The sequence below is a fragment of the Taudactylus pleione genome, unplaced genomic scaffold (genome assembly GCF_031769625.1).
Source record: "Taudactylus pleione unplaced genomic scaffold, aTauple2 ptg000897l, whole genome shotgun sequence".
In the NCBI taxonomy this organism is placed as follows: domain Eukaryota; kingdom Metazoa; phylum Chordata; class Amphibia; order Anura; family Myobatrachidae; genus Taudactylus; species Taudactylus pleione.
The window spans coordinates 1,216,066-1,233,595 of record NW_028285298.1 but is presented as its reverse complement, the minus strand read 5'-3'; the positions used below and the strand labels follow the sequence as shown (position 1 = coordinate 1,233,595).

The following is a 17,530-nucleotide window of genomic DNA, read 5'->3' as shown; positions in this document are numbered from 1 at the left end:
TTGTATAGCTGTGGGTCACCACCCACAGCACATACGAGCGTGCAGGATGATGGTCGAGATGGTCTTGACCATCGCGACCATCGCCAGTGCGACCAGAAGCCTGTGGTCGGGTTTTTTGACCACAAGCCCTGGAGTGATTTTGGCTCTATCAGAGCCAAAATCACTCCCACTGACATCACTAGTGATGTCAGTGGGCCGGCTTCTGACGGTAGGCATTCCCTTGGGAACGCCCCCGTCTGGGAGGAACGCCCCCATCTGGGAGGCACGCCCCCGGCACGCCCACCAAAGGGGGCGTGCTGTCAATCAACATCGACGGCATGCCCTCTTTGATCAGACACAACGAGCGAAGGAAAGTCCTTCGCTCGTCGCGTCTCGCGCATGCGCACGACGGAGCTCCCTCCGTCGTGCGCATGCTCAGTGCACACCATCGACCCACTTGCGAGCGGACAGCCGCTCGCGAGTGGGTCTGAATCAGGCCCAATGTTCTTAGTTAGTATGCAACCCTGTCGTGTCCTATGAAGGTGGGTATGTTTTACACACACATATATATATATATATATATATATATATATATATAATTTCCAAAAGATAGGGGTGCACTCACCAGACTTCATAAGTATTTCATGAGAATATTGGTTTTATTTTAAATCGTCATAGTAAAAGTACAGTCATCGACGTTTCTGTCCAGTCCAAGGACTGTCAAGATGTATATTATATAGTTTGTCCACGAATCACTGCCTACAGCTATGTTCTCCCATTCATCCTGGATTTTAGAGGGTCCTTGACCTTATGAGGGAATTAGCAACAGATTAATGTATATCATATACGTATTATATAAGAAATTGACATAAATGTATTGTGTTATTTTGCTGGTAGGTCCGGGGCTGTCTGCATACGCCGATAACCCAGCTCAGGCTGGAGAGGTACTGAAGCCTTGCATGGATGAGGCGCTGACCATAATCCCCTCGGGGCAGCACAAGGAGACCACCACCTCACTGGGAGCGACAGCCGGAATGAGGCTTCTGAAGTGAGTCCGATAGAACCTGGAGAATGTTATGTACTGGCAGACTCCAAAGTCTAAGTGTACCTGTACATTCTGTGGTCATGTAGATAATATTATGGCGAGGGCATCTCATATCTCTAGCACGTGAGACTATTATGGTTAAGTGCTGTCTCATGATTGTACCACCCCATTCATCATAGCACCACCTCTGCTTACCACAAACTACATAGCCTTGGCTACTGCACATGCACCATTCTCCTGCTGGTTTTTGTAGTGCGCATGTGCTATGTTGTGCCACCAGTCTGTATAGCGCCGCCGCTGCTGGTCACGTGAGGCCACCCCCGTGCCGGATCAATGATGAATTGCCCCGGCGCTCACGGCGAGTTGGAATGTTAATTATCGGGGTCCGATAATTAACATAATGGGCCGAATTCAATTCAGTGCGATACTGAATACCCCCAGGGGGGAGCTCCCGAAGCTATTCAATTCACAGCGCTGTTTGGGCGGCTAAAGGATTTCTTCTCGCAACCCCCTGGGGATGGGAGGAGAAATCCGACAAAAGTGCCAGACGCGCAGTTGTTTGCCGGCTTAGCGTGGCGCTGACAGCCGCGCGCCCCGGCACTTTAGTCAGAGAATGCCGGTTACCGCGACTTAACCCTGGCATTCTCTGACTTAACCAATTCCCGACAAGGCAAACAGCGCGGTGTACTGAATAGCTGCGGGAGCTCCCTCCCACGGCTATTCACCATCGCACTGAATTGAATTCGGGCCAATGAATAGAGACCCTAGTGATGTTGTTCCCAACTTTTAGTGATATTGGCCCTCATTCAGAGCCGTTCGCTATTTGCGGTCGTTCGTTCAAAAACAAGGGGTGGCTATTCAAATGATCCGTTCGCACATTGCGGTCTGTTCACACCTCTAAGTCTGAACGAGCGAGCAAAACATACGCTCGTTTATTTGATAAAAATGCCCCCTGGCCGCTCGCACCATACGTCGTGTCCGCTATTTATTAGATTAATCGAGTACATCGTACAGCGTATGAACTGCTCGCTTTTCTTGTGGTTGGTTTTTTCAACCGCTATTTTGCGAGCAGTTCTGAGTTAAAAAAAACCAAGTGACGTGGTCAATGACGCTGCTGTATTAATTATGCACTCCCTTAAAACGCCCGTTTTGACCTTTAAGCATGCCTGCGTTCGAATTCCACACCCCCGTTTTCAAGCACCTTCCCCTGTTACCACCCACATACGCCTCATTCTGTCACTCAAAATAGCAGGCACTCGCTATATAGCGTACAAACGATATTCGGCCGCACTGACTGGTTCGCGCATGCGTACTAAAAACCGTACGCATGCGCAGATGTGCGAACATCGCTCGGAACGAACATACTGCCGCTAACGAGCGGCTCTGATTCAGGGCCTTTGTTCCCTTTATTATTCAATATCTACAAAAATAAAAGAATTGTGCTGTAATTTTCCACAGTGTTCTACTAAGCCCTCTAGTACATACATATAGAAAATCAATATGGGACGACATCTACTACTACGTCAGGACACCGACTTTTGGATCCACCCTTGTACTAAGCCTTGGAGAGATAAAGTACCAACCAATCAGCTACTAAATGGATTTTTCAAACACATCCTGAAAAATGACAGTTAGGGGTCGGGATGCAGGACGCATTGGATTTTGAATGCAACGCAACCCGCCACTCATCGTACACATAAATAACGTCGTATGCTTGAAGAAAATCACAAAGGATGTCACCCCCGGTAACAGTTGTCCTATGCGATACAAGGATTTCCAGGTTTAGAACCCGGGAGTCCTTCTGCACATGCGTCGAGTGACGCACGCACTGCGTGGGAGTGCTGGGAGACAGGGGAGTGATACGATTGGATCCCTCTCAAAGGGCAGTGCCATTAGAAGCCCATAGGTTAGTTGCCCACCGCGTCCAAGCCCATGTATGGCATTCCAGGGCTTGGCGCATATGCGGTAAGTGGCCAAGCCACAAACAAAATAATTTTCGGAGGTTTGACCACAGAATTGGCTTTGATCCATCCCGCCCAGGAGCTGATTGGTTGGTACTTTATCTCTCTCCACTTTATCTCTCTTCGGGAGAGATGTACTAAATCTTGGAGAGACATAAAGTGGAGAGAGATAAACTGCCAACCAATCACCTTCTAACTGTCACGTTACAGGCTGTGGTTGAAAAATGATAGCTAGGAGCTGATTGGTTGGTACTTTATCTCTATCTCCACTCTATCTCTCTCCAAGGCTTAGAACATCACTTATTGCGTCTTCCAACTTTACTCTCCAGGCTCCAGTACATATCGCTTAGTTATGTGACAGTGTTATCACGTGACGTAAGAGCTGACACTCTTGCGTTGTGGGATTGTTACTCTTAGAGTTAGAGGTGGATGCTATACCGATGTTTTTTGCACTGCGCATGTGTCGTGATGTTTTACCAACGGTGACCGTAGTGAGTTTTTGGATGCAGAGTGATTGACAGTCGGTGTGTGTTTATCAGAGGTCATGTGGGAGTGGCTAGTGTTGCCAGCATCTTGTGGGCGTGCAGATCAGGGTTGCCGACATTCTGGCTGCCCCTTCCGGGAGGGAGCAGACAGATCGGAATAGCAGGGGGGCGTGGCTAGCACAAGGGGGTGGGGCCGGACAGTTTACCAAGCATTTGTGGGCGGAGCGGGGACGCGGCCACGTGATCGCGTAATTTTGGCCCCTGCCCTGTTACACAATGCCGAGATTACCAGCATAGTGAAGCCGAAGGCGGGTCCAAAATGACGCGAGTCAGCTTGAATCGCGTCGCCACCCCCCCGCTGCGGGGGTTTCTTTTGTTACCGCAGGGGTGGCCAGAGGGTTAGGATTAGGCATGGGGAAGGGGGAGTTAGGGTCAGGCACCCCCAGGGGGAGGTTAGGGTGAGGGAGGGATAAGTTTAGAGAGCGGGGGGGGGTGAGTTAGGTTTAGGCACCCCTGGGGGAGGTTAGGGTTAGGCACTAGGGAGGGAGGTTAGGGTTATAGGGTTAGGCACCCCACTATAGATACAACCATACATTAAATTGATCGGGTCTAATTAATCAATATGCTCTTTAAACTGTAAGCTCAAGTGCAGCAGGAACTGATGTGAATGAGCAATATTCTCTGTACAGCGCTGCATAATATAATTAGAGCTATAGAAATAATGAATAATAATTTGCCGCTTTTGCTTGATGGGACCACTGCAGAAAACACAGCGGTTTAGTAAATTACCCCAATCTCCACAGTGTGTCTGCTGGGTTCTGTAAGACTGTCTTATCTGTATAACTTCACCCTGTGTTTATTCTATCTCTGCTACTGGATATATGACCCTGTTGCTAATATACATATCACAGCGCAGGAGATTTTACTAAGCTCTGCTCTGAAAGCCATTACTTGCTGCTGATATACTGTATATATTTACCTGCCTAACAAAGACTCTCTTCATTGAATCAAGATAACAAAGTCGGTCTATTGCCAATTTGTCTTTATAATATTTAAAACAGATGTTACTGGTGTTTCAATGATAACTATTATTAGAGTAATTAAATATGGTTATACCGGTATTTCTGCAATACTAGTTTTGGTTAAATCATTATAATAATTTGCCCAGACTCAATTATTTTGGAGACATTCCACGTTTTGGGGTTTTCAGCGCAGAAGACAAATGATTGTTTTTTGGGTTCTCAGATGCAGCCAGCCCCCCCTTATGTCTCTGCCAGCCAGCCCCCCCTTCTGTCTCTGCCAGCCCCCCTTGTGTCTCTGCCAGCCAGCCCCCCTTCTGTCTCTGTTAGCCAGCCCTCCCTTATGTCTCTGCCAGCCAGCCCCCCCTTCTGTCTCTGCCAGCCAGCCCCCCTTGTGTCTCTGCCAGCCAGCCCCCCCTTCTGTCTCTGCCAGCCCCCCTTGTGTCTCTGCCAGCCAGCCCCCCTTCTGTCTCTGTTAGCCAGCCCTCCCTTATGTCTCTGCCAGCCAGCCCCCCCTTCTGTCTCTGCCAGCCAGCCCCCCTTGTGTCTCTGCCAGCCAGCCCCCCTTCTGTCTCTGTTAGCCAGCCCCCCTTGTGTCTCTGTTAGCCAGCCCCCCCTTGTGTCTCTGCCAGCCAACCCCCCCTTATGTCTCTGCCAGCCAGCCCCCCTTGTGTCTCTGCCAGCCAGCCCCCCCTTCTGTCTCTGTCAGCCAGCCCCCCTTGTGTCTCTGCCAGCCAGCCCCCCCTTCTGTCTCTGTTAGCCAGCCCCCCTTCTGTCTCTGTAAGCAGCCCCCCCTTATGTCTCTGCCAGCCAGCCCCCCTTATGTCTCTGCCAGCCAACCCCCCTTCTGTCTGTTAGCCAGCCCTCCCTTATGTCTCTGCCAGCCAGCCCCCCCTTATGTCTCTGCCAGCCAGCCCCCCCTTGTGTCTCTGCCAGCCAGCCCCCCCTTGTGTCTCTGCCAGCCAGCCCCCCCTTCTGTCTCTGTTAGCCAGCCCTCCCTTATGTCTCTGCCAGCCAGCCCCCCCTTTTGTCTCTGCCAGCCAGCCCCCCCTTATGTCTCTGCCAGCCAGCCCCCCTTCTGTCTCTGCCAGCCAGCCCCCTTGTGTCTCTGCCAGCCAGCCCCCCCTACTGTCTCTGTTAGCCAGCCCTCCCTTATGTCTCTGCCAGCCAGCCCCCCCTTATGTCTCTGCCAGCCCCCCCTTGTGTCTCTGCCAGCCAGCCCCCCCTTCTGTCTCTGTTAGCCAGCCCTCCCTTATGTCTCTGCCAGCCAGCCCCCCCCTTATGTCTCTGCCAGCCAGCCCCCCCTTGTGTCTCTGCCAGCCAGCCCCCCCTTGTGTCTCTGCCAGCCAGCCCCCCCTTCTGTCTCTGTTAGCCAGCCCTCCCTTGTGTCTCTGCCAGCCAGCCCACCCTTCTGTCTCTGTTAGCCAGACCTCCCTTATGTCTCTGCCAGCCAGCACCCCCTTATGTCTCTGCCAGCCAGCCCCCCCTTCTGTCTCTGTCAGCCAGCCCCCCTTTGTGTCTCTGCCAGCCAGCCCTCCCTTCTGTCTCTGTTAGCCAGCCCTCCCTTATGTCTCTGCCAGCCAGCCCCCCCTTGTGTCTCTGCCAGCCAGCCCCCCATCTGTCTCTGTTAGCCAGCCCTCCCTTCTGTCTCTGTTAGCCAGCCCTCCCTTATGTCTCTGCCAGCCAGCCCCTCTTATGTTTCTGCCAGCCCCACAGGACATGACACTTACCTTGTCTTCTGGCTGGCATGGATGCTCCTCACACGCTGCGGGCCACGGCTCCTCGTCTCCTTTCAGCAGCATGACACGCGCGCTGGCCCGGTACGCAAAAAAAAATAAATCTTTATTGCACAGCGGCGGCCACAGCATGTACAAGGCAGCGGGCCCCCTGTCACTGCAATTGCATGGGGGTACTAATGGCTGGTGAATGGGTGGTAGGGACAGGAGGGAGGGCGTTAGGAACGGGCAGGCCCCCCTTCTCTGAGTGACCGGGCCCGGAACTAGAATCCCGCATTCCCTAGCTGATGGAGGCCCTGCCCCCACATCCAGGACAGTGATCCTCAGGGCCGGACGACCCTATTTATTTTGGAAATTATCTATATATGCAGATGTTGATACTGCAGAGTTATTTAGACACACACCAGCGGATGACTCGCACTATAAACAGCCCAGTTACTTTACTGGTGGTGTTGGTTTATTGAGAGATAGCAGGCACAGCCGTACTCACTGTTACATGCACACTGAGTAAAGCAGGGTTCGATATAGCTCACCAGCCGGTGAGTGTATGCTGCAAACGGGTAGTGGTGCAGGGATGTTAGAACAGCAAGTTTATATGCAGTTATTAACCAGGCCTATCATAGGACCTAATTAGGAGACTTCTGTCTCCCTCCATGTCACTCTACACAATAAAAACAAGATGGCTCTAGCACATGCTCAGTAGTGATCATGGCGGCCATCTTGCGACAGGGCATGAAGCCTCCCTGGAGAACAGGAAGACTGTAGTCTGTGCAGTAGCGCACTCCTCTGTCAACAATTTAATATATCTGGATACAGTTGTATCCCATGCACACAACACAATGGAACTGTCTTGTACCCCAGGGACAACAGCTCTGCCCGATGATATATATGCATGGCTAAAACGGAAAAAAGGAGGCCGGAAGGATAGATCAGTTTATGTTGCTGGAGGGCATGTGCTATTTTAAATATCAACTAATCAGGAAGATTACATAGTTCTTGTTGGCCTCTTTGCTGGGGTCATCGAGATCTCACTAATGGAATAATCGACATGTCAACTCTGACCCCACAAGTCATGGCAGGCTCTGGTGTGGAGATGTGTGCGATGGCCCCGCTCAGTTGTTGATAAGTATATTATGATGTCATCTGTGTTTGACTCCAGATAAGTTTTTCCAGCTTGTAAGAAAAATAGATTATCTTGCACTGAAAGACCTCTCACGTCGGGGTCACAATACTTGTTAAATAGGACACTGAGAAGCTGATTAATCAACATGTATTTGCAGGATAAAAAAAGGAGCAGAGGTTCCACTTCCCACAATATTAAGTATCCCCTGGGTATATCTACGGTGAAACAGCTGCAAATGTAGCAGAAGATATTTGCTGCTGTCCCTTTGTATTTGTCTGCAAAAGCAGAGCTCATAGTTTATATTGCTGAATTTACCAAGCTCCGGAATGCATCATTTCTATATATTGACCTGACCTGTTATTACATAAGCACAGATAGGGTAAGCGGGTATGTAGTCAGGAAACCGGCGGTCGAAATGCCGACCGCCGGCTTCCCGACAGTGAAATCCTGGCATGGGACTAATGATAGGCATCTAAATACCGACGCCTATCATTAGCCTCACGCCGAAATCCCGGCGCCAGTCATACCGATCGTAGGTAAGCCGGCCGTCGGGAGCGTAGAGCCACGGGAGGGGCGGGAGGGATAGGTTTAGGGTCTCCCTGGGGGACTTAGGGTTAGGCACCCCCCTCGGGAGGGTTAGATTAGGGGAAGGTGAGGTTAAGGTCAGGAACCCCGGGGGGAGGTTAGGGTTAGGCACGCCCCCCCGGGGAAGATTAGGTTTAGGGTGCGGGGAGGGGGGTGGGGGGAGGTTAGGGTGTGGCACTTGGGGGAAGGTTAAGGTTAGGCACCCCTAAGGGGTGGGGAGGGTTAAGGATAGCCTCTATACTTACCTTGTCAGATCTCCATCTGCCTGCCTTCCAGCGTCGGTATTTCATCTGCCGGGCTAACGTCCGGCGGTGTATCATACTGATTCTGGTAAGCGTTGGCATGGTCAGTTTCACAACTACCCGTTATCAAGCAGGGTCCCTTTTAAAGCCAGTTGTCTTCACTAAGACTCTGCCTCAGTAATATCAGTAATTATTTACATACCTCGTCCAGCAGATTCAGAAGTTAATTGTTTGGCTTAACCTTCTTGGCAATATATAATATATAATACACAGAGTTATACACAAGATTCAGTGCAGATTAGTAGATGGGCTTGTGCCTGTTTCACTCTTTCTGATTGGCCAGACTTACAGCCAGACCCTAATTATATTCACAGCTTGGAGAACCAGACCAAAACTCAGAGCATATTTGACGAAGTCTCAAAAACTCTCAGCAAGTATCCAGTGAACTTCCAGGGAGCCCGAATACTAGACGGCAAAGAGGAAGGATCCTTAGGCTGGATCACAGTGAACTATCTCCTGGGCACCTTTATAAAGGTCAGTGGTTAAATCGCCCACCTTCCTATCTACCACCGCCATTGGCCAAACTATCGCCCACCTTCCTATCTACCACCGCCATTGGCCAAACTAACCCATGACCTGATTGTCTTTCCCTTGTGCTCCAGTATTCATACCTACAGAGTTGGATACATCCCAAGCAAGCCCAATTGTTTGGGGCCATGGACCTTGGAGGAGCCTCCACCCAAATGACCTTCCAGCCCCAAGGTGACATTGAAGACAAAAGCACGGAAATGTTCTACAGACTATATGGTTATGACTACACCATATACACCCACAGCTATCTCTGCTACGGCCAAGACCAGGCGCTGAAGAGACTGCTAGCACACCTCATAGAGGTACGGTATATAGAGTTCACATAATTCCGACAACATCCCTGTATTCTTCTGTGGGGGGATTCATCAGGTCTTCTATAGAGGACAAATGAAGACATTTCCCAAGCAACCAATCAGCTTCTAGCTATCATTTATCAAGTGCATCTATAAAATGATATTTAGGAGCTGATTGGTTGCTATGGGGAATACCTACACATTACACCTCTTTAGAAGTTTCCCCTAAGTATGCCTGTGTAGCACATTGCTTGATATCCACCATCTCTAATGCAACCACCTTTTACAGTCGCTGCTCGTAGACGGGGGGGGGGGGGGTGACCTGGGACTATTTATGCCTCTAGCATTTCTGTCTGAGATAGTAAAGCCCAAGCAGGTGCAGAGAACAATACACATCACTCATCCTATGTAGTTTCATTCTGAACTATGGACCTGATCCAGACCCGCCTGCTAGATGCGGCCGCTCGCTCCCAGCATATGGTAATTCAGCTAAGTGACGTCAAGGCAGCCGCTCGCACGGCAAGGCATAAGCACGCCCACTATATCTTGGCGAGCGATCACTTTGTGTCTTTATCCGCCCACTAGCGTACGTCAACTCCAGGAAGTATATACAACCATCGGTACATCGGGAACCATCGGAACAGACCACAGTGCTTGCGGTTGACTGTACCCTATCGTAAGGACTGCGAGCAGTTCAGTGTAAAAATCAACCAAGTGCCGTGTACTATGACGCTGCCTGATAATTATGCACGCCTCAGAAACGGCGTTGAAACACTCTGGCACGCCTGCGTCCGCAACTCCACTCCCCTGTTACTACTGCCCTGCCCCTGTAACCACCCACAAGCGGCCTCTCCTGTCACTCATTCTACTGGGCTGTCATGGCAGGGCGAGTGAGCATATTCCGTTCACTCGTACTAGTTTGCACATGCGCAGTGCGAACTACACACATGCGCACATTAGCGAACATCGGCCCTCATTCAAAGCCGTATGCTCTGAGCAGAGCGCACGCTCTGAATGAGGGCCGGCCTCCATGAAAATGGAGCGTCCTTCTGGACGCTCGTATAGCTGTGGGTCACCACCCACAGGCTATACGAGCGTGCATTTTGATGGCCGCGATGGTCGAGACCATCGCGACCATCGAAATTGCGAGCCGGAGCCTGCGGTTGAGGTTTTCAACCGCAAGCTCCGGAGTGATTTTGGCTCTATCAGAGCCAAAATCACTCCCACTGACATCACTAGTGATGTCAGTGGGCCGGCTTTTGACGGGAGGCGTTCCCGTGGGAACGCCCCCGTCAGGGAGGCACGCCCCCGGCACGCCTACCAAAGGGGGCGTGCTGTCAATCAACATTGACAGCACGCCCCCTTTGATCGGACACAACGAGCGAAGGACTTTCTTTCGCTCGTCGCGTCTGGCGCATGCGCACGACGGAGCTCCCTTCGTCCTGCGCATGCTCAGTCCAGAACATCGACCCACTTGCGAGCGGACAGCCGCTCGCGAGTGGGTCTGAATCAGGCCCATCGTCTGCAATGAGCGGCCGCTTGCTTGCGAGCGGGTCTGAATCAGGTCCTATGACTGCTATGAGATAATGGTGGGGACTCGGTGGCTAGTACTGTATCTGAGGACTGCATTTAGTCATTTAATGGGGTTTGTGTCTAGGTGCATGCTCCCTTTTAAGAGGTTTACAATGCATGAAATACAAATGAAGTTACAGTAAGACAAAATCTAAGTGAACAGTAAAACTTGCCCTTCGTCTGAACAGCGTACAGTCTAGTTTGATGTAAGGAAAGACTGATTGGTATTTGAACTTGCTTGTCAACCAGAAGCTGACCCTGATTGTATGAAAATGTTTGTCATTTAAGGGGTTTATGTACTAAGCGTTGGAGATAAATAAAGTACCAACCAATCAGCTCCTAACTGTCATTTTTCAAACAGCCTGTAAAGTGATAGTTAGCAGCTGATTGGTTGGTGCTTTATCTCCGGACACTTTATCTAATACATAGACCCCTTAGTAACTATATTTGCTTATGCCAAATATTCCTTGTTTGGTTTGTATGAATATGCCTGGGCCCTACAGCCATATCTGTGTGCAAAGGATGTAATGCATCACTATTTAGTGATGATGGAATCCTTCGGTGCCCCCACCGAAATTCTACCTTTGTGCTCTCCACCTGTTTTTTTAATTTTAAACGAAGAAAAAAATTATTTCTGTTCTTTGTAGAAGACAGGTTCAACAAATGTTACACACCCGTGCTACCCGCGAGGCTACACCGCCGAAGTCTCACTAGACTCCATCTACAACAGTCCCTGTGTGACCAGACCCCCCAGCGGTTTAGGATCCAGCGTCACTGTGGTGGGGACTGGGGACCCGTCCGAGTGCCAGTTGTCCATCAGACAGATCTTCAACTTCTCATCCTACTCGAACAGATCCTTTTCCTTTGACGGGGTCTATCAGCCGCCTGTGCATGGAGAGTTCTATGTAAGTCCTAAGAGGTGTAGTGTCCCGGTCCTTCCTGGGGGTAGGGCAGAATTTTAGTACGTCTTGCTCCAGTGTCCAAGACGTACACAGTACAAAGGTTTGGGTTTGGCCAAGATGAGCAAGTATTCTAATAATTATAAGACCATCATGTCTCCTTCTACTGACCAGGAATGGTTAGCAGTCTCAGAGCCCTGGGGATGAATGCAGGTAACAATTCTCTTGTGTCTCTCCACAGGCCTTCTCTGCGTTCTACTACACCTTCAGCTTCCTAAACCTGACCTGCGGACAATCGCTGAGTGTGAGCAATAGCTCTGTCTGGCAGTACTGCTCCAGCAATTGGACCGAGGTACGGTAACGTCTGATCAGGTACAATATAGAACAGAGGGTCAGTGGGGTACGAGAAAGATAAATCATATTAATTTTTAAGGTTATTTGGACGCATCATAGAAACATAGAAACATAGAACTTGGCGGCAGATAAGAAACACTTGGCCCATCTAGTCTGACCCTTTTCATTTATCCTTTTGGCAGCTTCAACCCTATTTGCGCCTTACGTCTCTCTTAAGGCAGGGCTTGACAAATTTTTCTAATATCTAGGAGCCAGGATGAGATTGTAGAAGCCAGACCACCGTCCACCCAAAAAAATTACAGGAGTGAGTGAGGAGCACAGCTCTGTGTGTTATACACACTATACTAGTCCACAAAATGGTCACGGTTGAATGGATACAGTAAAATGGAGGCCCCCTCACTGCTCTGCACAGCTCCCCTGCTCCACCCCCCACCCTCCAGTAATAACGGACCACATTTCACATAAATAATGGTGCCAGAAAGTACAACAAAACCCCCCCTCCCCTCGTGGTCATACCACTATCCCTCTGAAGCCGCTCCGCAATCCCTGGCCACGCATAGACCCTACTACCAGGGAGCTCTATGCAGCCGGAGATAGGAGACAGTAGGCAGCCAGGACGTACAGGAGGATCAGCGTAGTCTGGGACAGACAGCAGGGATCAGAGCAGGCCAGGATGGAGAGGAGTCGTCAGCGCAGGCCGGGACGGACAGAGGCACAGCAGTCACCGCAGGCGACACTCAGCACATGCACTCCTGTGCATGATATGAACACTGCAATACTATAGGCACAAATCTCCGCCGGAGCTGATGAGGATCTGCTCCCGTCCTTACTGCAAAATCTAGTAGCCAGGCAGCAAAATCTGGTAGCCATGGCGACCTGGCCCTCTTTGTACCGCTCGCCAGACAGATCACTTCTGTGTCATCACTTTGTCGCTGCCAATAAGCCAACATGTCAGTGAAAAGAGTGGTCCGCAGGGGCGTTTTAAGAGAAGAGGGGTCCCGAGTGCAGCCTCCGTTTGGGCTCCTCTCCTCTCTGTCGGTGCACAGAGCGTGGTAGATTCTGGCATCATGCCAGAATCTACTGTGCTCGCGCGGGTCTCCGGGAAAATGGCGCCCGTGCCTAATTTCCCGGGGACATCTTTTCTGCGCATGCGCAGGTCACCGGAAAAATGGCTGCCGCCATTTTCCCACTGATTATTATTGCTGCTCTGCAGCGCCGGTTTCGCACATCGGAATCTGCGGAGAGGTAAGTATTTATTAACTATGGGTGCAGGGTGTGCGGTGGTGTGGGCACACCTTGCACCCATTATGAAGACGCCTATGGTGGTCCGTCAATAGACGGATCGCTGTGCCCGCACTTGCAGCTTCGGCCCGTGCACAAATGCATAATGTAATGCGCAGTTGGCGATTTATTTCTACGAAACATGCACAGTCTGCAGATATTCCCCAGATCAGTTGATGTTTCAACTTACGTCCGAACCAGAATGAGCCCTAAATTGATTTGTGATTTGCTGTGAAACGTCCTAATTGTTGGTATTAATGATAATCTATTAACAGAATAAAAACATAACAGCTGGTAATTACTTGCACTGTTTTATATGCATTCTGTAGGTGTTATAGACCTGATCGTAATTATTATGTCTACAAAACCAGGCTGCATTTTTCATCAACATTTAGCAGGTATATATTCAGTAATATTGCCTTATTTATTAGTAATAAATGATGACATATAAAGGAGTCACCTATCACATAAGCACTATGGAGATGCTGGGGTCTATTTACTAAGCCTTGGAGAGAGATAAAGTGGATGGATGTAAAGTACCAACCAATCAGGTCCTAACTGTCGCTTTTTCAAACACTGGGCCTGAGTCAGCAAGGAACGCAGTTGCTGATACTCACGCAATTGGCCGATTGTTGCATTCTGCGCATGTGTATCGCAATGGGCGCGTGCGCGAACCGGCCACTGCGATCGGGACTGCCATCGCAGTGACAACGCAGACCCATCGTACAGTGATTGACAGGAAGTGGTGTTTGTGGGTGGTGATAGAGGTGGTCGGCGAAATGCAGGCATCCCAGTGCATTTCAACGCCGTTACAGGGACGTGCATAAATTACCTACTGCGATGCCCTACGCAGCCTGAGGTCTCATAGCGTACGATGAAGTTGGCAATTCCTGAGTAAGGTCAGAGCTTGTGCAAGTGTGCGTGAGGCTGCGATGGTACTCCATAGTACCGATGGTTTCGCAGTCTTGCTAAACATTACGGATGTGTGTAAGGTAAGGTGGGCGTCCTTGTGTTTTGCTGCGACGGCGATCGCAATGGATTAGCATACTATCGCAGTGGAACTGCGTGCGTAATCGCTATTGCCTTCGCAGTTGCATTCCTTGCTGAATCAGGTGCACAGTCTGTAAAGTGACAGGAGCTGATTTTTTGGTACTTTATCTCTGTCCACTTGATCTCTTTCTGTCTCTGCGCCCTCCTCCTACGCTCTAACACATCTGTCTGCCGCCTCCAGCTTAGCGCCGGTTTCCCGCTGGAGAATAAGAAGCGCCTGTTGGAGTACTGCACCTCCGCCATCTATATACTCACGCTGCTCTTGGACGGGTACAAATTTGACAGCCAGACGTGGAACAAGATTCATTTCGCTAAGCAGGTGTGTACTGTAATTCTGCAAATAGAGGAATATAATGAATGGTATCTGCAGCCTGATAAGTTATCTGTCACTCCTGCTATCAGCAATTACCTGTTGCTTTAACCCATCAATCTTAAGGGACTTTCCCTGCTACATCAAAGCGTATATATGTTTACCCTAGGCTATATACGCAGGCGATCCCTTCATTTCCTCCGTACCGCGGGGACGGGCTATTTTCGGACCCCCTGTTCCTGGCGGTGTATTTTAATCTATTCCGGCAAAGCTTAATTTCATATTGCCGTGAATAGCGTCGATAAGAAATTATAATGATACTAATTAATAAATTTGCCCCATAGATTGTAAATATAGAATATACATATAGGAGTGAATGTAATAGGCTGCGCGTTGCAGGTTTCAGTGATTTCACCGATAGATTTAAAGCAGCAATAATTTAATCGGCCCATCCAGATTGGTTTTGTCTTTTAAACCTAGAGGCTAAAAGGTGACTGCCTGCAACTCACAGGCTATGACAGTTAACCTATAGAATGTTACTATATGTATATTGTATATAGAATGTGCATATAGGGCCTGATTCAGAGCTGGACGCTATTTGCGGACGGTCGTTCTGAAAAAGGGGCCGGATATTTAAATAGAGCGCTCGCTCTTTGCGGTCTATTGACGCCTCTATGTCTGAATGAGCGAACGAAACATGCGCTCGCTATTTTGTAAAGACGCCCCCTGGCCGCTCGCATCATACTTCATCTCCGCTATTTATTAGATTAATCGAGTACATCGAAAGGCATATGAACTGCTCACTATTCTTGTGGTTGCATTTTCCTACCGCAATCATGCGAGCAGTTCAGGCTAAGAGACAACCAAGTGACGTGGTCGATGATGCTGCTTTGTTAATTATGCACACCCTTAAAACGCCCGTTTTGACCGTTTGGCACGCCTGCGTTCGGATCTCCACTCCCCGTTTTCAAGCACCTTCCCCTGTTACCACCCACATACGCCTCCTCCTGTCACTCAAATTAGCAGGCATTCGCTATATAGCGAGCACACGATTTCCGACCGCACTGACTGGTTGGCGCATTCGCATTACAGCCCATACGCATGCGCAGATGTGCGAACATCGCTCGGAGCGAACGAGCGGCCGCTTACGAGCGGCTCTGAATCAGGCCCATAGATCATAGATATAGAATATTAATACTGAGTGATCATATAGAACATTGATATAGAATGTATACAAGCACCTCTCAATGCTTTGTTGTCGCCCCCCAGGCTGGCAATGCTGACGTTGGTTGGACTCTGGGGTACATGCTGAACTTAACCAATCAGATCCCGTCAGAGGGTCCCACTTTGCTCAAGGCCCACGGTTATGACATCTGGGTGTCTGCCATATTTTTTATCGTGCTGAGCGTGGCTGCGGGTCTTGTGGCCGCTCAGTTACACTGTTACTGCCGGAAGACCTGCGCAGGACAAGGAGAATGGACATGAGACCCCCGGGACGGATGGCGATAGCCCGCGGGATTATTGGTGATCTATAGGAACACTTAAGAGACATCTAATAAATAATTTATATGATACATGGCTTGGCCTCCTCTGCACACCGAGGTAACCTGTTTTAAATGTTTCTCTGTATTTATATTCTTTTTCAGTCTGGGACGTATTATTGATTATCATGAACATTTCTAGTTTTGGTCCATAACTTTTCTGTTTAAAGGGGTCGGATTCTGAGTGGGACGCGGTGGAGCGCTGTTTTTCCTCTGCGCATGCCTCCTGATTTTGTTCATACAGAGTCGCAGATCACATTTAGACGCACGGTAGCAGTAACGTAAGGACGGGGATGCAGTCATATTGCCGGCGGGCGGGATGCCGGGCGTCGATATACCGGCGCCCGAATCCCGCCGCACGGCTATATGCCAACGCCGATATCCCGATGGTGAACAGGATACCGACGTCGGCAGCTCGAACCCCTGGTATCCCGATCGTCCGGACAGGTAAGTAACTGGCACTCTCCCCGGGGAAGGGGGGGATTAGGTTTAGCCACACACGTGGGGAGATTAGGGTTAGGGATAGGCTAGGGGAAGGGGAAGTTAGGGTTAGGTACCACTGGGGGGAGGTTAGGGTTAGGCACCCCCCCGTTAGGGTTAGGCACCCCCCCGTTAGGGTTAGGTTTAGTGTGCGGGAAGGGGGTGGTTAGGGTTAGGCGCCACCGGGGGGAGGTTAGGCATAGGCTAGGGAAAGGGGGGTTAGGGTTAGGCACCACTGGGGGGAAGTTAGGGTTAGGCACCCCCCCGTCAGGGTTAGGTTTAGTGTGCGGGAAGGGGGGGTTAGGGTTAGGCAACACCAGGGGGAGGTTAGGCACCCCCTAGGGAGGTTAGGGCTGGCACCAGCAAGGGAGGGTTAGGGGGGGAAGGGGGAGGTTACTTACCTACCGCTGTCGGGATTCTGCACCATGCGGGCTTCCACTGTCGGGATTCCATTCAGCCGCCGGCATATCATACCGATTCCTAAGGACGTTCCTAGACGGTGACTGGGAGGTAACAGGGCAGGTGGCTAAAAAGAGATGTTGCGTCTTATGTGGGTGTCACGGGCGCATCGCTGAAAGCGGCTGGGTACAGAAAGACGCACAGTCGCTCGCATGAGAGGTCACGCTCATACATAGAAACTGCCTCTGTCATAGGTCTGGTGCACGTTTCATTGATGCGACCGATGGTGGCATATAAAGACGCACGCATTTATAGACGCTGCGAGTGGGCGTCTCAGTCCTTGCACATTCTGGCGCAGGGATGTACACCAGGGAAGGGCTTTGTAGCGGCGTTAGCATAAAGTCACAGACACTACTGCGACAAAAGCCGCAAGGTTGGTCGCGACTGCGTCCAACTCAGAATCAGGGCCCAGCTATGGAAGATAATAATAGGGATCAGATAATAAATAAATATAAATTTACTTTCAGCTATAAACTTATAATATAACCGAAATACCACTGGGAAAATGTATAGCACACAGTGGGC

At 50.1% G+C, this 17,530-nt stretch overlaps 1 protein-coding gene across 1 annotated transcript in view; it reads left to right on the top strand.

Annotated features, from left to right (window-relative positions):
• Positions 1-16,229, top strand: part of ENTPD8 (ectonucleoside triphosphate diphosphohydrolase 8) — a 77,994-nt gene extending 61,765 nt beyond the window's left edge. The window contains exons 5-11 of the mRNA XM_088459198.1: positions 877-1,027; positions 8,550-8,709; positions 8,838-9,068; positions 11,279-11,536; positions 11,772-11,882; positions 14,397-14,534; positions 15,795-16,229. Of these exons, the coding sequence (XP_088315324.1) occupies positions 877-1,027; positions 8,550-8,709; positions 8,838-9,068; positions 11,279-11,536; positions 11,772-11,882; positions 14,397-14,534; positions 15,795-16,010 (1,265 nt within the window). The 3' untranslated portion in view covers positions 16,011-16,229. The remainder of the gene's footprint in view (positions 1-876; positions 1,028-8,549; positions 8,710-8,837; positions 9,069-11,278; positions 11,537-11,771; positions 11,883-14,396; positions 14,535-15,794) is intronic.
• Positions 16,230-17,530: the final 1,301 nt, after the last annotated feature.